The 22,098-nt window shown below is 38.6% G+C and overlaps 1 protein-coding gene across 1 annotated transcript in view; it reads left to right on the top strand.

Moving 5' to 3' along the window:
- EPHA3 (EPH receptor A3) overlaps positions 1–22,098 on the top strand; it is a 219,133-nt gene that overhangs the window by 167,425 nt on the left and 29,610 nt on the right. The window contains exons 7-11 of the mRNA XM_061342566.1: positions 3,085–3,247; positions 5,598–5,700; positions 6,166–6,233; positions 10,456–10,581; positions 17,012–17,197. Of these exons, the coding sequence (XP_061198550.1) occupies positions 3,085–3,247; positions 5,598–5,700; positions 6,166–6,233; positions 10,456–10,581; positions 17,012–17,197 (646 nt within the window). The remainder of the gene's footprint in view (positions 1–3,084; positions 3,248–5,597; positions 5,701–6,165; positions 6,234–10,455; positions 10,582–17,011; positions 17,198–22,098) is intronic.

Raw genomic sequence — 22,098 nt, 5'->3', positions numbered from 1 at the left:
TCATTTAAATAGATGGCTTGCACTTATGCTAAAAACCACACACTTTATTTAGGTGAAATCTGCTGCAAACAATGAGTGAAATTTAGTTGCATTCTCACATTACTAAAACAGATTTGCCTTTTCCATCATTGAAATCTGTGTGCTAAGTAGACTGGTTAAATCCAGCTAATAAATAAGGATATCCAGTTTGTGTTCTTTCTGAGGCTGATAAAGTAAACTATATGTAAATGCACTTAGTTGCTTTAAAAACTCTTATTAATCTGGCTCTGAGGGTAGGTAGCTATGTATGCTCCACAAGGTTTGTAGGAACTGGCTTATCGATGAACTGTTTATGCTTGACAATAAGGTAAAGCAGTATCTGGACTGTGGGTTCCTCCCAGAGATGTGTAGTCTGGTTTTGGCCTCTCAAGTTTACACTCAGCTGATGGAGAAAATGTTCTTCCTCATATAAGATAAACACATACTGTGCTTATCTGAAATCTGCATGCTGTTCACTCTCACTAGTGCTGCCGCTATAGATTTTAAATGTATCCCAAATTTGTATTTTGTAAAACATAGCTTAAAATTATAAAATGTTATTTGCAAATGAGACACAGTAGTGGGATTTGCTTCCCAGTAAAGACTGTGTCTGGTAAACTATGCAGACGTATTCAGGAAGAATACACTTTGTGTGTCCAAGTTCAAATTTATCATCAAACTGAGCGTTTGATTAAAGTCCTGCTTGGCAAAGACTGACTCCTTTTTGTATATTCCTTCTGCATGTGGCAGCTATAGTGTTATATCTCTAAAGTTTTACTTCATCCCCAAGAATGATAAACTTGGGCTTTTATGTGGTGTTTCACTGATTTGATTACTGGTAAAATAAAAAATGACTTACAAAATATGTGTGTAAAAAGCTGACCATAAACTAAGATACCATGACATCCTCCATACCATTGTTTTAAACATTTATTTTCCAAGTTCCATTGTGGATTATTAACAGACAGGCCATGCCTATTTTTTCCCTTGCACGTATGTATCTGCACAAGAAGGAAATGTTTGCATTTCATAAAAGCAGCCTGAAGTGAGATCAAAATGAATGTGCAGTCATAACGTACACAAAAGGTTTTATGCTTTAAAGACAAGATTAGTATGTCTTTGAAATTAAAGAGTTGCCTGTGTTCAACTGAATTATGAGATAAGGAAATCTTGCAAATTATAATGCTGGGCCTTTGTTAGGTCAAAAATAAATTCACACAAGCCTGTATGCTCCTTAGAATGTGTTTTCTCCCCAGAATTTATAACAAAACTTTTCAGAGTATTGGGAAACTATAAGGAGGTCCATTTTTACTTTTAGTATGAAAAGAAAATGGACCATGGCAAACATCTTTATAGTCATGCTTTGAAGATTAGGTGCAACTCACCCTATCTGAGGTTTTGATTCTGGACAGTGACTTTTAGTCATTTGCTTAGCTCCTTCTCCCCCCACCCCATTCCCTTCACCGTGATTGCTCCTGTGCATGATGGCATAATGTTGATTATTATGTGAAGGCTCTGAGAATTTCCCTAACTATGGTGTAAAGGTTTCTATTTCTCTTCATATCAAAGACTGCCAAGAGTACTTAGGCTTCTGTACCACCAAAGTGAACAGTCAAAGTGAACAGTTTCTGATATCCACCTACTAACTTAGACTAAACCTAACTTTCTTACTCTAGGCATCACTGCAGAGCAAACACACTAAAACAACTCTAGTCAGATGAACTTTTCACATGGTGGTAGGATGGCTTTGACATTGAGTTATGTTGAGTATTTTCCAACCTCCGTACTTCTGCATCGGCATTTTACCGTTGTCAAAGCTAAAATGTCAGTACCTTACAAGCTAATGCAATGCCATAAAAGACAGTACGAATTAGGTGAGATTGTCTGCATCCGACATGCATTAACTTAACGGAATTTCTGCTTTCAACCAGGCAAAAGTCAATGGTATTAATGTATGTCAGAGCATGCAAAGTAGAAGTGTGGCATATGAAGTCCCCACCACCTCCAGAATAAAAAAGTTCATGGTGGGGAACCTAAATAACTGGGATTCTCACAGTTTTCCACATGTGTGGCTGCTGTCCAAGATTTTTCCTGAGGCAGTTCCAGCTGCCATTTTTAAGAAGCCAAAAATGCTCTTTTGGTACAGGATGGCTTTAGTAATATAAGCAACACCTCAGGCTCCAAACGCATGCTTAATTTTTTAGACTAGGTGCTTTCAGTGGGACTGAGACATACTTTTATCAGGGTTAGCTTTTTACACAGTGTGAACTTAGTAAATTACAAAATGGTCAATTTCTTATTTTATATAAAAAACCATTATGCCAGAAATACATGACTTTAAGTGTGTGTGAGTGTATCATCTGTACTGGACACATGCCTTGCTATTTGACAAAAAGCAGTAAGGAGAAAATTCGTTTCCTTTCTGGCTGCTAAAGTCAAGACTCGTTCAAGAGTAAGTTTTCAGTGGGGTTTTGCCCAAATGAGGATGGACTCATCAATCTCAGTTTTTATAGCATAATAGAAAACCAGTTATACTCTCCTGTTTGCAGACCTGAGGTGAGGAACCTGAGAGGAGTTTCTTTTCTGATGGTTATAAAGGTAAATGCTGTCTTGTAAAATGTGAGGCAGTAAAAACTGCATCCTGCAATGGCTCTGCAGGGCCCTAAAATGTCTAAGTTAGACTGTTACAGCTTCCAGTTCAGTGTAGAAGGCAAATCTTGTTTATGCCCTTTTTTAAAGTAATATTTTAATCTTAATTTTCTTGTTGTATTACAGACTATGGACAAAATGATGCAAAGCCATTTAATGAAATGTCATATTACTCAGCATGTCTAGTGTTTGATTTACAGCAGAAGGCCAGAGGAGCTCTAATGATTTAGGTTTCTCCTTAATCAAAAGATTTGTAGCAGATTGAAAATGAATGACTGCACAAGCATTTGTCAAGCCATAAATATTCAGAAAACATGCCAGTGCTCTCCAGGTGACTTGTAGCAATTTTGTGCCAGCCACCTCTTCTTTCTGTTTTTTAGGGTATGGTTTTAATCTGGTAATTCCTCTTCCCAAAAGCAGGAGCAAGAGACGAGCTATACTATCCTGAGAGCCAAAGGCACCAATGTTACCATCAGTGGCCTCAAACCTGATACCACCTACGTCTTCCAAATTCGAGCCCGAACTGCAGCTGGATATGGAACAAACAGCCGCAAGTTTGAATTTGAAACCAGTCCAGATTGTATGTATTTGTTCAAATGGTTTATACTGACATCCTGCCCAGTTGCTGACTGATTTGAATAGCTGCTTTCGCTCCTTTTCTAGTTTAGTAAATGCAACTCATAACTGTTTATGATTCGTCCTTCTGGGTAGCAATACTATATAACTTTATATTTTATCGTTAAACTTGAAACATGCTATAAAGTGTATACCATGACTATCACAGGTGGTATTTTCTTTCATTCCCTACTCAACCGCTGCCTTGTGCCAGAATTGATACCTTGCTAGACCACGGCTCCTGCCAAGGAAGGAAGTCTGACAGAAAAACAGATTCACAGCCTCACACTATTCCAAGTTTGTGGCCTGAACCCCATGGACTATAAACCCCTGATCCTAGAGAATTAATATTATATTGGTCCATTACTCCTGCGGGTCAGTGTGTAATTCGCCACACTATTGCAGAGCATTGTTGATGTCTCCTATGTAGCCTTGAGTTGCAACTAATATGCACAGGTCAGGAAGGATAGTCATTCAATTAAGTAGCTAGTCAGGCAGTTGGGCTGTTTGGGTCCCCCCTTCTTCCTGTCACAACACTTCTGGGTGGCCTTTGGGAAGATATTTAGTGGTCTGGTAGGCCTTTTTTCTTTCCTCTGATGCCTAGATTTATTTAACTGCTTTTAACATTATCTAACTGATGTACTTAGGTATTGTTTATAAATTCTGTTATTATGCCAGAAAGACTCTATTTTAATAGAGCTCCAGAAAGACTCTTAATGGGACTCAGTCTTGAATGTTACTTTCTCATCGCTTGATACTATATAGTAAGTCAGACCTTCTCTTTGCTAGAAGCTGAAAGCGGATTAACGCATCAAAAAGTCAGCCTTTGCTTGGGTACCCAGTTACTGATGTAGATTGATGATGCATAATCAAAGACTTTACTTTTTAGAAGGCTGGGCCTTCACAGAAGATCTGCTCTTCAGTGTTGTAACACAACTAAGGACTATAATTCTGACATGCTCTCAGAAGGCTTATTCATGTACTCATGCTAAGGCTTGAGAACCCATGGTATAAAAAGTGCCCTGCTAAAAGTGACAAATTTTTAACCAAGAAGAGGAGCAAGAATTCAAATGGTCTTTCACTTGGCATCGTGCATTTTTGAGATATGTTATGTATTTCATCCCCATTTATTCCTCCTCCCTTTCAGCTCTTATTCCTAAAAGCAAACAAGCTTATTGTTTAAAAGATATAGATCTTTATTGCGGTAACATGCAGCTTTGGCATACTGGATGAAACTGGAACTCAAAATAAGACAAATAAGTACAACAAGGAGAAGTAACCAGTTGCAGTGGTAGAGCTTAACGAATTTTCTCTGCCAAGTAATATTAAAAGAAAAAAGGTAGCTCTCTGACAATGTGGAAGGTGACAGGAGGCAGTGGTGCACATCTCAGTAACAAGCGTACAAGTTATACAGATAGACAACAAACGGCATGACTTTGTTCCTCTTGCCAAGTTATCATAACAACAGGAGTGTAGTTGTAGGTCTGTAACAGGCAAAGGCTTCTTCCCAAGGGGAATTGTGTGAGTCCAAGCAATCACATACCCAAACTGTCTAATCTGTGGGGACAAGCAGTGCTAACTTTCAGCATTCTTTGGACAGCTAACTTGAAGACTAGAGCTGAGGAGCCTAATTCTGCTGTGCTTGGTGAAGTTCAGGTGCCTGCTAAAGATTGTTCATAACACCTAAGACCTAAGTTGTCCTGTCGTTGCACAGCAGTCTAGCACACCAGAGCTCCATGCTTAGGGACCAAAGGGAAGTATCCAGTGTAAGGCAGAAGATAGCCCTTCGTTTTCCTGTAGACATTGATTAACCATGCATAGCTCTTCTCTCTGCCTCTGTCTGCCCTGCTTTTTGTAACCTTCACGGGGATATTGTCACGCTTAACTGGAAAGCTTAATTCATTAAAGCACTTCCCATCATCCAGAAATGAGAATAAGGGTGACAATTATTGACTGGCTGGGATTTCTTGCCAAGGAAAGGTTCCTTACTGACCAGGAGAAAACATATGTATGTCATGGGATGTACGTTTGTATTTAGCTATCTGTTTATATGTAAGTATCAGTTTAACAATCAGCAAGAGTAAAAATCTTCAGTAGTTGAAACAACTTTGGTAGATCATCAAAGATGGCTGGAGTCTTTTGTTTTCTTCCCTTGTATTTATTTGTCTGATGAAAAATTACTTAGTAGATTAAATCTTTGGAAAGGGACCAAATGCTATGTAGTGATGACTGTTCCATATACAAGCGTCAATTGTGATGTAATCAGCTTTATGTTTTGCAGGGGTTATTTATATATTTTTGTGTTAACTTTGCAGCATTCTCCATTTCCAGCGAGAACAGCCAGGTTGTAATGATTGCCATTTCAGCGGCAGTAGCCATTATCCTCCTCACAGTTGTGGTGTACGTCTTGATCGGGAGGTTAGTTTTTATCCTCTGGCTTGCACATTTGCTCCTGCTTCGATTTCCCCCAGGGGCCTTGATGAGCATGGCAAATTGGGTGTCATCGGGCAGTAGTATGGCTTGTTTGTACCTTCTCCTTTGTCTGCTGCCCAGGAGCTCTGAATGCCGCTCCATGCTCAGTAATGAGCCCGCTAACGTTAGCAGCCCCAGTCATACAGCAGTTGTTAAAAAATGCTATAAACACATTCTTAGGCAATTGTAAAATTAAACTGTAGGGGTCAAAAATCAACAAATCCTCTCATTAGCCAATTTCCTCGAATTCCCTGAGAATATAACATGCCTCTATGAGGCACAGAGAATGTAAATATCATTAAACTTTCAAACAGGCATTTAATTGTGGAGGAAAAAACATTTTATTCTGTTTCCACCTGCAGTTAGCATATAAAATTCTCTATTTTTTTTTTCCCCCTCTGTTGCTTGTAGATTCTGTGGATACAAGAAGTCTAAGCATGGCACTGATGAGAAAAGACTACATTTCGGGAATGGCCATTGTAAGTTACTGAAGCCTTTTAAGGCTTCCAAATCTATTGAATGCATCCCCTAGATAACTGGTATTTTTCAAATTAAAAAGTCATACCTCACTTAAACCAAGGTGAAATTGGGAAGAGAATTATCGCTTCTCTTGTGGGTAGGGAGATTTTCCCCAAACAATTATTCTTTGTTTCAAATTCTTTCATATGTGTTCAGAGTAGCAATGAGCAAAACATCGCTATGTTCAAGCAATGCGTGTGGTTAGTAATGTGATATCGATTCCTGTGCATTACTGAAACGTGGAGCGTAACTTCAGCTTCCTCATTATGAGCTGTATGAAGTCTAAGAGATGTCATTTTCTCTACAAAGCAAAATATAAAATCAATGAAACCTGTCTTGATGACTACTGAAGGGACTGTGAAAATTGCTCATTTGACAAAGTTGACCCATTAATAGCTTGGAATTATTCTAAGCGGTCTGAAAAGTGGCTTGGAGTAGTTTCTTAAATTAAGAATAACTACTTGACATAAGCAAGTATGTCACAAATTAATGGGAATTTTTAATCCAGCTCTCTTTTCAAACTTGTTTTTTCAAGTCCTGATTCCCCCCTTGCAAGAATGAATATGTCTGTGCTTTCTCTGGATCTCATCTAGGACTAACAAGAGAGCCTTTCTATTGACTTCTGTTGTCTTTTGTATGTAGTTAAGGATGTGAAGTTTTGCTCATCCTGAGGAATCTGGGTTACTTTTGAAATGTGTTCAAAAGCCAAACCTGAAACCTATCTATTTCTGATGTTTCACTGCCTATTTTTATTAAGGCTAAATGGGACTTTATTCATGGCTATTCTGGGCCATTTGGCTGTGCCCTCTGAAAGGAACAGCATGGAGCAATATCCTCTTCAGCAGACACTCAGGGGAAGGAGTGTTGATTTTCTGAGCCTTGGCACGTGTACTGGGTACCAGGAAGAAGCAGCCTGCTGTGGCCCATGGATAGAGGAGAACGTCATCCTGCAGTATTTCAGCTCCTCTCTGATCCTGTATTCTCTCTGCAATGTACATAACCCTGCAGCACTTTTCCACAGCAGAGGAGATATGGTTTATGAGGACTAGAAGCTCCATCCATACCTTCTTTAAAAAAGAAAGAAAATAGTTTTGGAGCAGGAGAAGTTGAGGGGAGGGGAAAGTGATGGTTTAACGCTCTTGATCAGGGAGGGGGGGGTATTCTTGGGGGGTTTATAGTTGCATTTGTGTTATTTTTTATCTTTATGGGGCAAAGATAATGTCCTAAATGCCAAGACTGGAAATTCTGTTTTTTTTTTTCTCACCCACAGAATTCTTGGTGTCTAATGAGCATGTTTTTACTAAGAAGCAGTAGTTTGTCTTTGAAACTGTTTAAGCTCCACATAAATACCCTGCTATACCATGCAGACCACGTTGAATCTATTGCTTAGCATGTTGTAAGGTTAATGTACATGGGTTTTCTTCACGCAACAGTGGCGCTGTACCGTCGGCAATAAAAGTGCTCTTGGTACCATAACCAGATGCCTCCCCACCGAATATAATTGAGTTAACATTTTAACGAGGGATTTACCTGCAGTACTTGGAAATTAGAGCTACTTCCTAATCCCCATGACAATGGAATAACTGTTCTCTGACTGTTCTTATTATTATTTTAAGTTTGGAGCCCCTCCTTATCTCCTGAGAGCCATGAGCATGCATATCCACAACATGTGTGCTCCTTCCCCTGCACTGTCAGGGAATACACAAGCTGTACCAGTGGGCTTTGCTTTGTGCAGCCCAACAACTGCTAACCAACTAGTCTCAAAAAGACCCTATACGGTTACATGTGGCCCATAGAATTAATGCTTCATCATCCAAATTTAATGAGGTTATAAAATAAAAGCAGCCAGTAAAAAAAGTGTCACAGACAAATAACAGGTCAAAATTCTCTCTCCTTACTCCCACACAATGGAAAGTTGCAATCACTATTCTTAAACATGTCAGTGCTGTTAAATTCCTGCGGATTAAATTGCTTTTAATTTGGCTTTAGATATTTATGTACTGTTTTCTGAGTAGTGCCATGCTGATTCACTGTGTAGTAAGAACAGAGCTGACCATGGTATTTCTGTTAGAAATCCTTGGAAATGTTTTATTGATTTTTGCAGATATTTGTGTTGGGATTTGTATGCATGCGCATGTGTGGCTGTTGAAACTTTATTCTACCAAATTGCAGTCTTTCTCAAAGAATAAGAAAATTGCTCCCATGAACTGTAAAAAAAAAAGGATAAAGTAACTTCCATGGCTGTCGTAAACTTTCAGCATCTTAAATACAGCAGCTGGTTTATTTCAGTCAGTTTATTCTGAATTACTTTAAAAAAGGCTCCAGCCATGACCTATTCCCTGCAGCCTTATTACAAATCCTATAATATTACTTCAAAGGAGCAAAAATGTTTCACCTCCTCAGATCCTCTCCCTCTGCCTTCTTTGGCTAGGCCCTTTTTACTTTTTTGCTACCTTTAGGGCAATTCATGCTGTTAAAATGAAAATGTAAATTATTATGCTTGCACAGAATGAGCTGTAAAGTAGTGCAGCTTAACACATGTGCATGTGTTTATTATCTGTTTTTCATGACAGAACCCAGTTACTATACAGGCTGTCCTTAATTATTGGTGTGAAGGGATTATTCTCCTTGCAGTCACCATCACCTGATCTTGGGAACCTCTGGGGTCAGCGTTAAAAATCTGCAGCCAAAAAGCCCACAGTGCAGAAGCTTTTAATTATGTTTACTGGGGGTACAAGGGAGCCCGTAACGTGCATCCAGCATGGACGGAAAGGAGTATTTACAAGGTTTTTAACCAACAGCAATATACAGCCAATTACTTTTTGTTTTACTTGCAAGTAATTCTGTAATCATCAGGCTCTTGAAGGAAACACAGTCGGCATTTAACGCTGCACGCACGCAGTTCTTGTGTTAAGAGCATGGCTCTTGGTTTGCATTGGTATTGAGGCAATTAACTTGGGAACTCAGTTTTATCATTTCTCTGTCAATCCTGAGGCCAATAAATCTCCATCAAATTGATTCCATTTGTTTATTTATTTATTATACATACACTGGGGGTTGTTTGACGAAACAACGTTGGGCTTTAGCTAGTGGTCCAAAAGTACTTTTTCCCCGTCTGTGTAACCCAAACAAAAAAGGTTTAACTATTCTGGTAGTGAACAATTGATGTAGTATAATAATGCCAAGCTGGAACAGGTATTCCTGAGTGAGTTAAGGCAGTGTTTGTAGGAGGATGTAATATCTTTTACAAGACCAACTGGTACTGTTAGGCAAATCTAGAATACATATCCAGGAATGCAGGTTTTTTGGCAGAAGCTGAAAACTTCAAGCTAGATGTAATGATTATTTCACTTTTTGTTAACAAAACACCTTTGTGTTCTAAAATGAATACAGACGCAGACACACAAAGTACTGGGTACATGCACAAGCAGGACTTTGATCTGGGGAGGAGGAATGAGGCTATGCTTTACCTTCAGCATCTTTGCTGGGGAGAAAGCTTATGAATAAGAATACATTCCTCCCATACCCAGTCCTGCTAGAGGAAGAGATGTGAAGAGCTTGAAACTGCCCTTAAAATTGTTCAGTCATTTGAGCTAGAACTTGCTGCAGGCAAAATGAGCAACCCCTGGCCAGAAAACTGTAGAGGGGGATAATATAATAACATGGATATTAGGGAAACTGAGCAGTGCAACCAGACTTTAATAATAAGAACAACCGACTGCCATCCTTGTATGTGCTAGCAGAGGGATTAAGGCATTTGTTCACGTATAATTTTCTTATTCACCTTGATGGAGGACTTGGAAAGAAAAAGCTTGAGTTGATGTGTTCTCCTTAGCATATTCCTAAGAACTTTTCAGGTTGGCTGTAGCATCACACATTTTGTTTCTTGTCTCTGGTGTTACATTGATAGGGACGATATATTGCAGCATCTAAATACAGCAAGTTGGAATAGGTGGGTAGTATTTTAATATTTGAAAAGCAGTTAAATATGGCAAGTGCAGACATATTTAAATTGGTTTTTAGGCTTCTGTGCATTAGTGTCTCTGGATTTACAGAGGTTGATTTGGAAAAGCTGTATACCTCTTTGTTCTATAGATTTGATTTCTGCTGTCTCATGAGCTTCCTTGCGAAGGATTAATTAAGTCTAAGTAACATTTTCTCTCTGAATTTGTTTTTACACAGTGAAACTCCCAGGCCTGAGAACTTATGTTGATCCGCATACATATGAGGATCCCAATCAAGCTGTGCATGAATTTGCCAAGGAACTAGATGCTTCTAATATCTCCATTGATAAAGTAGTTGGAGCAGGTAATGATCAGCAGATTTAACGAACTAAAGGGTTTTGCTGTATCTACTGTTTTACATTTTGGGGTTTATACTTGTGAGTAAAAAGAAAGCTAAAGTGTTCAAATTTCATATTTACAGCTGATTCCAATGCATTTGAAAACTTAAGGGGATGCAGCTCTTTTTTATTGTTCCCAAAGAAAGCAGGTAGCGAGGCAGTTTTTCCGACACCCGTTGGATATAGCACTTTTGGGAGTGAAAAGAGTTCAGCCTCACTTCTTAGGTTTCTCTTTCAAATCTGTCAGCACAGAAAATGGTATCAACTGTGGAGATGTTTTCCTTCTCTTCAAAAAAAAAAAAAAGGACTGTTGACTATTATGCCTTGAATGAAACCACAAACTCATTTCATACCAGTCACCACTCATCCATCAGGCTGCAATGACCTTTGGTCATTGGATTGATTTTGGTCACTGCTTTGGATTTGAATTATCGATTTAGGAGGAAAGGGTTGTCTGTCTGATAACTGATTGTCTGAGCCATGCAGACGCCATAGATTGTTTGGTTTACAGAAAACAAGCTGTCGAAATGAGCAGATTTTGTAGCAGAGGAGCCAGATTACAGAAAGTCCCATCACACTGAGTTGTCCATGTTGCAATGCATGTAGTCCCTGATAGGACATGTGATTGCTTCTTGAAGTGGCAGATTGTCTCGCTGAGTCAGAAGATCATGAAGTGGTGGCTTTCCTGCTAAATTAAAACATTTGTGAGAAGTACTATTGATTTTTAATCCATTGAAAATTACTAATTCTTTTATTATTGATTTTTTTTTGCTTTTCTCTAAACATATTACTTGAATTAAAATCAGGAGATGTGAGAGAGACAGACTCCTAGTGCACAGCAAAAGATTTCCAGTTGGAAACAAATGTAGAACCAAGCTACTGAACTCAGTTCATCTCCTGAATCACCCAGTAAAAAGAAATAGTATTCATCCTCTCTCACTGCAGCTACTCAAGTGCTTGTATGAAGTTAGGTTATCTTCTGCAAAAGTAGGGTTTTTTGTTCCTTGCTGGTTTTAATTTTGCCCCACAAGAGTGCACTGTTCTCCATCATCTCCATTCAAGGCAGTGGAGCTCTGCTTACTTAATAGAGAGTTATTATGGGGGTAGGGAAGGGGGTTACTGAAAAGCTAAATCCAAAAGCTGCATTTTTCTTTCTAAAACTTTCAGGAGCCTTCCTTCACAAAAATAAGCTTTCCAAACTTGGGCTGTATGCAGTACATGAATCTAGAAAACAAATGCATAAGAATCAATGATGTTTCATATTTTATAGCTCATTGTTCTGACCTATCAGAAAATACATGAGAATGAGAGGTAAGCCAAAACCTGTCAGGTATGACCTCTGAAAATGGAGAAAGAGTTTTCTGAGAAGCTTCAAGGCACTGGAATAGGTTGCCCAGGGAGGTTGTGAATGCTCCATCTGTGGCAGTGTTCAAGGCCAGGTTGGACGAGGCCTTGGGTGATATGGTTTAGTGCGAGGTGTCCCTGCCCATGTCCTTCCAACAGAACTTGATGATCTTAAGGTCCTTTCCAACCCTAACTATTCTATGTTTCTATAAGAGTTAGGTGGTTTAAAAAGAAGTCCCTTTGTTCCACTACAGTAAAAGTGACGGTCATTCCTGCAGGTCCTCTGCATTGAAGCTTGGACTCAAAATATGAGATAGCCATTAGTTGGAGACCCTTTGTCAGATTCACGTAGTCTAAACTACACACGGCATTACAGCTAGCATGTCCTATTAGCAGTTGCCAGAGATGTCAGCAGGAAGAGCCATGGAGGGAAGAACAGACAAAAATCATGATATAGAGTGCTGGGAGCTTCCAAAATGTGTTCGTAGCATCACTTTACACTGTTGTCACATTCAGCACATTTGGAACGAATGACTCCGAGGCTGCTTTTGCAGGAACGCTTCTTTCCTTCCCAAAAGCAGAAAGGCATTTCCTGTCTCTTGAGTCAATGACTTATTTGAGTGGATGACTTGGTCTTTTCCTGCCCTTCTCCTTTACAAATGCAAGTGTGAATAAAATTATAAGAAGACAGTGATTTGAGAAGAAGGGATTCATTTAACTGTGTTGAAGTGTGACGTAAGTAATGAGACCTTCAAGGCAGGCAAGCAATCTTGATACTCTGAGGTCCTTCTCCAGGCATTTTTTTCACAGCTTTAGCCAGAAGTCTCTGAGAATAGAGGGCAGCTTACACGGCTTTGAAAACATACCCAGACACAATAAGGAAATATTCTTGTCCAAAAGAACCTCAAGAAAAACACAAGGGATTTTAGTGGGAGGCTAAGCATAAGAAAATTGAGGTCAGGAGCTACTTTTTCAGTTTTTTCTTTGAAGTAATTCTTTCTTTTAAAACAACTTACTTGTTTTTATGGATCCAGTTCAGCAAACCACTTGAGAAGTTTAAATCTAATTGGATAGCAAGAAAATACTACAAAAAAGTACTTTCTTGATGTGGGATAGATTTACATATGTGCTTTGCTGAACATGAAAGCCAGTTTTGTTTTTCTTTCAAAGTTTAAACATACTTACAACATGACATCTTCTTAAGCAAAGTACTTTTAAAATTGAGGGGCTACCTGTTCATGGACTTATGATGAAGGTTTGGAGTGTCTCAGTGAAGGCTTGTAGAGCATTGTTGACATTCATGAGGTTTCTGAAACAATAAGTTTAGCTGCCTCTCCAACTCTGAAGGAGTTCTGTGCACAACAGTACAACCATGATTTAAAACACAGCAAAGTAAAGGGAGTAGCTAATTTCACAGTCATCTTTTACTTGTCCCCTGGGTCTCAATGCACAGCAAATGCCATTCACTGAAGCACTAAGTAGCCTATTTAAAAAGAAATTAAGATCTCCTGAAGAGTGATCTTTATTGCATGAACAGCCCTCCTAATACTATCTATTTGCTTTCCAGATGTAAATAGACATATCAGTCTGCAGGGCAGGTTATACAGTGTTTATGTGTGTCGTATAATTAAAAATAAACACTTTAGAAAGGCTCTACATGAAAATGTAGAGCCATCAAACTCATCTCTTTTTGGTTTTCTACCTTCCAACTTGTGTACAAGTCTTTATTCCTCCTAAACAATATCTGATGAGATCCAGTCCATTTCTTATGGGCACCATACAGTAATGATTTGCAGGAAAAAAAGATGTAGTGTAGCTGAATGTCATTATGTATGTTGACCAGGTAGGGTTATGTAGCATCCATGCTGCCCTGTATATGAATGAACCAAAGGTTAATGTGCCCAGTGAGCTTTTTCCAGTGAAATTGTTTTCCATTTTATATTGACAGGCAAAAGTAAGCTCCATTGCTATGAAGGCTCCAACTTTTAGTCTCTTGCGGCATCAACTGGCCTTGAGGCATTTACAGAATCCGATTAATCACCCAGTTTCTAAACCGTGCAGCCGTGGCTGAAGGGACCATGTTGATGCACATTAGCAGTAATCTTTTCCTTCCCAAAAGTCAAACAAATATCAGATATATGATTCCAGTTGTAAATGAAGGCTTGATTCCCAGACTGCTGAAATCATAGCTATAGTCTTCATTGACCATAATTGAACAATAGTTTTAAGAGGTTAGCTTTTTTTAGCCTTTTTGACCATTAAAATATAGAGAACAGGAAATACAAAGCTGGACAGTACAAGATTTATTTCAAGCACTTTTTCCCCTTCCTTCTGTTTTCAAGATGTGCTTTAGTCCTCTTCTTTGTAGTCCTCTGATAGTATGGAGCTGGACTTAATATTTGAACTGTAGCAGTGTTTGCGCTTGGTAAAGTATATTTGTCATTTTGGTTTGCAGAGATTGAATATTTTTAATTAAGAAGTCTGAACCGGATTCAACACCCATTAGTTACTGGTAATAGGTTTTGCAATTCATTTTCTGAGCTGCTGCCTGTCTTGCCAGCCTGAAATACAACTAATGTTAGAAACAAAGGATGTAATGTATTTTAGTAGTATATATGTATATAAAGATACATACTCTGAGTTTAATTTTTTTTGGTTATTACGTTAATACCAGATCAGCATGCCTAGAGGATGAAGCACCTCAGCAATTGGTGATAAGATATGGTGACGTTCACGTCTATGTTGACTTAAACCTAGCCTGTGTTAACAACAGAGAAAGGTCATTGACCTGTGACACATTTGATCAGGTTTTTTGTTTAAATTGGCTGTCTAACAGAGAAACCTTATAAAATAAAACTGAAAAGTGACCTCAGGAGGTCATGAAGCCCATACCCTTTCCCACCTTCTTGGGTACTGCTCTTGACAAATGCTTATTTATAATCTACAAGATAAGAGTTTGTAGACTCCATAAAAAATCTTTTGTACTGTCCAAGTGTCCTTACTGTTGGAATTATTTTCTTGATCTAGCTGAGCTTTATTGTAATTTGAAACTATTCTTGGGTTTACTTTTTCTGTATAGAATAAGGAGCTGGTGTACATATAACCATAATTTTGATAAGCCTAAACTATTGTCATCTCTCATCTCATTCCTTGTTGTGAATAACGGCAATCCCTTGAGCTTTTGAATGTGGAGACACAGCCCTGACTTTTAAGACTCAGGTCATTGTTCTTTCCCCCTTTATCATGCCCAAATTGCGTTGCTACAAATGGGGCATGAACTCTACTGCAAAAGAATAATTTCAGTTTTCAGATGAATGGGCTGAATGTAACATCTCAAATGTATCCCATGTGGTATCACATCTGAAGTCAGTGGTGAAGGGCTGGCAACCCATCATACACTTCCAAGCGTTAAATCTATGAAGAGCAAAATGATTTAAATTTGCCTATTAAAAATACTTTATTTCTGTGGATTTTGGTCATTTTTAGTTTTCACAGATGTTGCTTAATATAAACAATCAGCTGCAGATATAAAGAAAGAATCATTGTGGGCAAATGAGTTCCAAGAGCCTTTGCTCTTTAGAGGCATAGTTATGCTATTGCACTTAAAATTATTGCACTTTAAGTGGGGAAAAGCTCATATGTAAGCAGTATAATCACTCTTTCCATGGTACTTCACTCACAAATAAAATCAAAATTCCCAGTTGACATGAAAATGATGCCAGCTAGATTTAGATTTATAGGATTAGTTTGTTTCCAAGTCAGACTTTCTGTACAAGGCCACTTGACAAAGTATGGCATATGAGGGACTATTTATATTTAGATCTTATGTATTCTGACAAAAGAACTTGAATAGGCATGTGTTAGAAAATGAGTGTGAAAGCCCTCCAGCAATACCCTCTAGCTTCTTGAAAGATAACAAACAAAGCACACACACAAAACAGCAACCAACGAACCTTTCTTCCTTGATCAGTATAGTGTTTTCCTTGTCTTTAAAGATAAATAATTTTGTAGGTTCAATTCTTGCTATCATATTTCTTGTGTATTTTAGCCATTCTCTGTTTTTATTGTGTTTTTCATCGTTTCAATTGTTTTGTCATTGAAACAAGGAGAAAAAAAAGTTACCTCCTGTAATTTTAACTGGGATGTTATAGGTGCTGTATTATGTGGTGTAGGTGTTGTATCATATTGTATGAAATCTAAGATGGGAGGTTGGATAACTGGGAATCAAAAGTCAGTTGCTGCTCATTAAATGCTTCCATTAAATGGAAAATGGAAACTTCCATTAAATGCTTTATGTAATCATTAGCTAAATACAGAAATCTTCAAGTGTTTTCTTCCAGCAATTTGTCTACATATGTAATATATGCTTATTTGAATGCCAAGGTAATTTTCTCTATATACTCTTCTTGGATATTACATAGCAAAGGATAAACCATGTTTTATAGAAGTAAACATGCGGTGATATCTGCCACTCTCTATTTAGGGATCTCACACAAGATGCAGTGGGCACAATATTCATGGGGGACTATCAGGTCCTGTAGTCCCATAGTGACAGCATATATTTGCATTATTAGAGCCATCTGAATAATGACAGAACAAGGATAATCTGTATGGATTTGTTTTTTTCTTTGCAGCTGTGTAGATAAATTATTTTATTAATAATTACCTTGCTACTTTAAGAGGACTAAGTTTGGTAGAAATGAAGAGTAAGGATGCATGATTATTCTCATACTTATTTCTGTGTTAATCAGCCCTCCTACCATTGCCTCAAAGTCCATCAACTGAAACAAAAATGGGATTTTCTGGTCATATTTATGCATTCCTCTGCTCTGCCGTCATCTGGATATGTGAAATTGTCCAGTTGGACAGCTGGAAAACCCAAGCATGGAAATGTTAAGTAACTGTCCAAAGGTCTCCTTTGGCACTCTGGTCTGTGGCCCACCAGTAAACATCACACCTCAGGGACTCTTGCTGAATGCTGTCTTCTTTCTTAAATCCCCAGGAAACAACTGTATTTAATCTTTTGTCATTTTTTTTTTGCACTTTTTTTAGGGGAATTTGGTGAAGTTTGCAGTGGGCGCCTGAAGCTGCCTTCTAAAAAGGAAATTTCAGTGGCTATCAAAACCCTGAAAGTTGGTTACACAGAGAAACAGAGGAGGGACTTCCTTGGAGAAGCAAGCATCATGGGACAGTTTGACCACCCTAACATCATTCGATTAGAGGGAGTCGTCACTAAAAGTAAGATATCACAGGGGCATCTGTTTTGCATGGGAAGTGTTCCTGTCCCACCTAAACTGTTCTGGGATTTGTTGGTCTTTCAGGAGCAAAAGCAAATAAAGAGCTGACTCATCCATATTTATTCTCTGCAAACCCTTCCAGAAACGTTTATGCTCTAACCCTGTCAATATGTACCAGATATCCTTTAAAAGAGATAACAGCAGAAACACATAGTTTGGCTCTTGCAATGTATATTGTATTTCCTTAAAAACAGGAAAAAAAAATACCCATGTGAAAGCACCAGCTAACCCCGCACTGATGGATCCAATGAAGAATGGTATTGGAGGCAATTGCCTGCAGTGCAGCTGCAGGATCTTCACTGGCTTGCTGCGTGCAGGCTGCTCAGGACGTAGAAACCATGCCCTGTGTTGATGAGCTGGGAAAAACTGGGGAATAAAAATAGTCTGCTTAAAAAAATACAGAGGACGCATAGAAAAATAAGCGTTTCTGTAATGAACTGGCAGGTTTAATAAACTCCAGAGCTACAAATTGCTACAGAGTGGCCAAGAGGCACTTGGTGATCATCTGTTACCAGTCACAGGGTCTAAGGGTTCCTAATTGCACTGAAGCAATATGTTCTGCTTTCAACCAAGTCATTAGACATTATCATTAGCACAAATTAATGAAGAGCCTACCTGGCTCCGGCAACTGGTACCAGTATATTAATAAGTCCAATCTTCTTCCTGCATGGTTTCCATGAAGGGGAAAAAATACTCCATGTTACTTTATGTGATATTCAGTACACATGGACGTACTGATGTCTATATTCAGTACGTACCAGTGCATACCAGTATGAGACATTTTAAAGGTCCTGAACCTCCACAATACCTCTTAGTAAATATCTAAAGGCGAAATAAATACAGAAGTAATTAAAAAATCTTGGGACATTCCAATGCCAGTCATAAAATTGGTTTTATTTCTTTGATAATATATATATTCTTTTTACTGAGACGTTTTCTGTATCTGCCCCTGGTTGTTTCTGTTATGGGTGTATGGGATTTTTGTTCAGGCCTATGTTTGTCTATTTTTTATGATAACAAATCACCTTCCCATTTTGAGCCAAAAAAAGGAATCGAAACGTCCATCCCCATGTGGCACCTGCCTGAAAAGTAACATATTTGAAGAACCCTCTCCAACTCTACTGTCATCTAGATAACAGCAGATTGTAACAGGCATTTCTGACACATCAGAGCAGCCTCCTCTCAGCTGCCCATGTTCTTCTCCTTATGAGCAGGTGGTGGGATTCAGTGATGATGATACTGCCTTGTTTAGGCAAATTCTGGCTCTCATGCTCTCATTGAGGCAAGATGTTTCCTAGCTCATCCTAGAGGACTCTGCTGGCAAAGCAGCTCCTTGCCATGTCAATGGACTGAGAGCATTTACAGTTTAACTGGGTAGAAGTATACCAAATACCTTGTTGTTAAGTGGATGGCTTTACTGGGTTTAAGGAGCCTTTATTTTAAATTGCATGATTCAAGGTTTCAGAAGAACAGACAGGTATGAAAGTATTTGGTAGCTTACTGCAACAAATTAAATTAAAAACAAAACAAAACAAAACACAAGAATGTGTTTAAAAATAATGAAATATATGTAGAAAAAAACCCTATGTGTTATGAAGAGACATAATTACAATAGTAATGCTCTAAGTGTGATTCATGAACATCTATTTTGCTGATTTAAATAACAAAGTAGTTATTCTTCAGCTCAGGTCTCACAGTCTCATTAGGAAGGGGCTTCCAGGTCTGCCTGTATAAATCCAAGTTATGTCCTCCTTTTCAATGACACACGCTTTGCGAAGGCAGAATAAGATTTGCAGTCCCCAAATTACTTGAAACTGAAGCATCAGTCTGTACACAGCTGAGCTAAAATCTGTTCTGTTACTTTTTTGTTGCACTAGAGAAAATAATCTAATTGCTGTGCATGCAGAATTTGTGCATTGCTTTGAATGCACATTACTAATTCTGTCTGTATTCTGTATAACTGACTATTAGTAAACTTGCTACTCAGCTATATTCACAGCAGACTGCTGTGTTTCAGGGGGTTGGGAGTGCCAGCTGTCTGTCACATTTCACTATGAGAGAGTGAGCTCTGAATATTCCCAGCTGAAGTCAATAAAAGCCTCAGGGATACAGCACCCTCTCCAGATAGCTTGAGTATAGGAGTTGAGAAAACTGCTGTGAAACTATTTGTTTCTCTTTCTCTAGGTAAAATTATATGGCAGAGATGCAAGTGAAGATAATAATGTATTTTCTTTAACATTGTGTTGGGTAATAGAAGAAGGTTGTGGGGTTTTGTGTTTTTAAACCAAACCAATATACTGTAATAACACATTAGGAAGAGTTCATATATTTTAATGGTAGTTATTAAATCACACTGAAAAGCATTAGCTTATGTATAGTAACTAGAGAGCCTGTGGAGTATTTGCTGGACCACTCTTAGTACAGGTAGTGCATGATAAGCAGGCAGTATGACCTTTTCTTCATTAACCACATTCTGTTTGACAGATGGCCCTTAGCAATGATCTAGCTTTTCATACTAAGCAGATCTTCTGAAGCAAGTCCTTGTAACTGCAATTGGCACAATCCCTGTAACAGGACTGTTCGGTGTAGGAAGTTCTCAAGCTGGAGTGGCTCTGGTTTGCCAGGAGACAAGCCACCGCTAGTATGAAGGAGGTGCACCAGAAAAGACTTCAGTCCTTTGGTCCAATGCAGGGTTGTTCCCCTCCTTCACGTTAGTTTCTGTTGTGTGTTTTCCTGTTACTACCCTGGTCTCCTCAGCATGCTGCAGGCAGTAGCCTTAATAACCAGCGTGCATGTTCTGCTTAGTTTACTAATAATTTACAGCAATTTGTAGCCTGTTAGTATAATAAATTTCAGCAACACTGTTGACACGAGTTGTTATCATGTATAAAGGCTGTGCTTTGATGAATGAATGCAGAATGGTCTTTTAAAAGCACGCAGTGTTGCTTTTGAGCATGTGCTTCTTATTACGGACACATTTCCAACTGAATGAGAGTGCAGTGCTGCACTTGGGGCTTTCCGAGTATGAGTGAGCAAGGCAGGAAGATGCTCTCTTAATAATATGGAAGATGTATCTTCTTACTGTACTTTTACTCATCTGATATGTCATAAAATTATCCAATTATTAACCAAGCAACCATATCCTGGTTTCAAAGTATGTGGATTTATCATAGGACGTTTTGGATAGCTTCATCAGTGCATTGCCCTTTGATTGAAAGATCCAGCATCATTTTCTGTGCATTACCAGAAATGCCTTTGGGTTACTATTAGATGCACAGTGGCAGTTAGATATTTTTCCTTGCACTGCATACTTCTTGCTAACAAGAATAAGCAAGCAACAGATTTTTTTGTTTATTTTCTTTTTACCTGTATCATATTCTATATCATTCAAGTTTAATGTTTTGGATAGTTTGTTCCTACTACTTAATGGATGTCAGAGTCAAATACCCATCAGTGTAACTCTCACAATGTAACACATCATTTGCACAGCAGAAAGAAGGTATTTTAACCTGTCAATCCACTCAAAGGACAAAGGATTTTCTTCTTGTTATATTGATATTTACCTTCTAAGAATTTCTAGTTGGTAGAAGTTGCGTTTTCTGAAAAACAAACAAAAAAAGGAGTTGCTACCATTTACTTTGCTTTTTTAATGGCTTTCTTGCTTTGAGTTATACTGAGTACCTCTTTCGAGCGTCATGCTGTTCAATTTTAAAAGCTAAAATGTCACCATGCCTGCTATACAATATGCAGGCCTTTGTCATGCTTTTATGGTCAGATGCCTTTCTGTACTGTATGTGAAATAATAATTCATCTTCTTAAATAACTTCATGCTTTTACCCACCTTTCTCTCTACCACGAAGAGAAAATAAACAAAGCTTTAGAATGTATTATGAAATAATAAAATCCATGCTATGGTAAAATATTATCAGGGCAATGACCTTTGTCTGGAAACTTCACCGTAATCACATTAATTTTTGCATTCATTTCTCTTCATGTCAGAGTTGCATATGAAATCTTGGTTATTGTTACAAAATACCTTAGGGTAGAGAGAATGGTTTCAAAACCTGATCTGAATCCGCATGGACAAGCTTTGAAAGATACCAGAGGCTTTTCAAGGATGTAGGGCTGTTTGTTTAGAGATTGACACTGCCCCATGGATGCAGCATGGTTGGCCCCCAGCTATGCTGTGCTTAGCAGGAGAGGGCCAGGTTCATCTTGTCAGTGATTCCCGCAGAGGGAGGCAGGACTGCCTGCAAAGAGGGCTAACCTCCAGGACTGGAAGGTGGCCGTGTTACAGCTCTGCTTTTCTTTCCAGTGCCCTGTGTTACTCTGATTCTGCACTTTTCCCATTTCTTTCCCCACCCCAACATTTTCTATGGCTTATGCTAGGAAAATACTGAAGCTTAATAGTTTATATGCTTTATAAATACCTTCCTGAGGGAGAGCATTTTTTGCTATTGCTTCTATATATGCTATTTCATCTCTCCCTTACAGCAGTATCTAAGAAACATATTGACTGTACCCACATGGTAGAGCACGGCTTCACAGTCCTTGCACCTCTGTGGACAACACTTCAAGAAAAACCACAGCTCCTGCCACAGCAAGTGCCCAGTTCCCTTCCAGAGGGAACCTGGGGGACAATTGCATGACAGAATACACCAATTTAATTGCACATATTCAACAGTCCTAGGAAGGATTATATTCAACAGTGATGGATAAAACACTCATACTGAAAATGCAGGTTGCTTCACTTTGTTTCTTGGGACTTGAGCTGCTAAAAATCCAATCACTTTATACTGAAATAATTGTATTTCTGTTGATGTCAATGGAATCACAATTATG

This window comes from Neopsephotus bourkii, unplaced genomic scaffold, assembly GCF_033783945.1.
Source record: "Neopsephotus bourkii isolate Nb327-2 ecotype Australia unplaced genomic scaffold, CSIRO-AGI_Nbou_v1 NB_1797, whole genome shotgun sequence".
NCBI classification, from domain to species: Eukaryota; Metazoa; Chordata; class Aves; order Psittaciformes; family Psittacidae; genus Neopsephotus; species Neopsephotus bourkii.
This window is presented reverse-complemented; position numbering and strand designations above follow the sequence as displayed.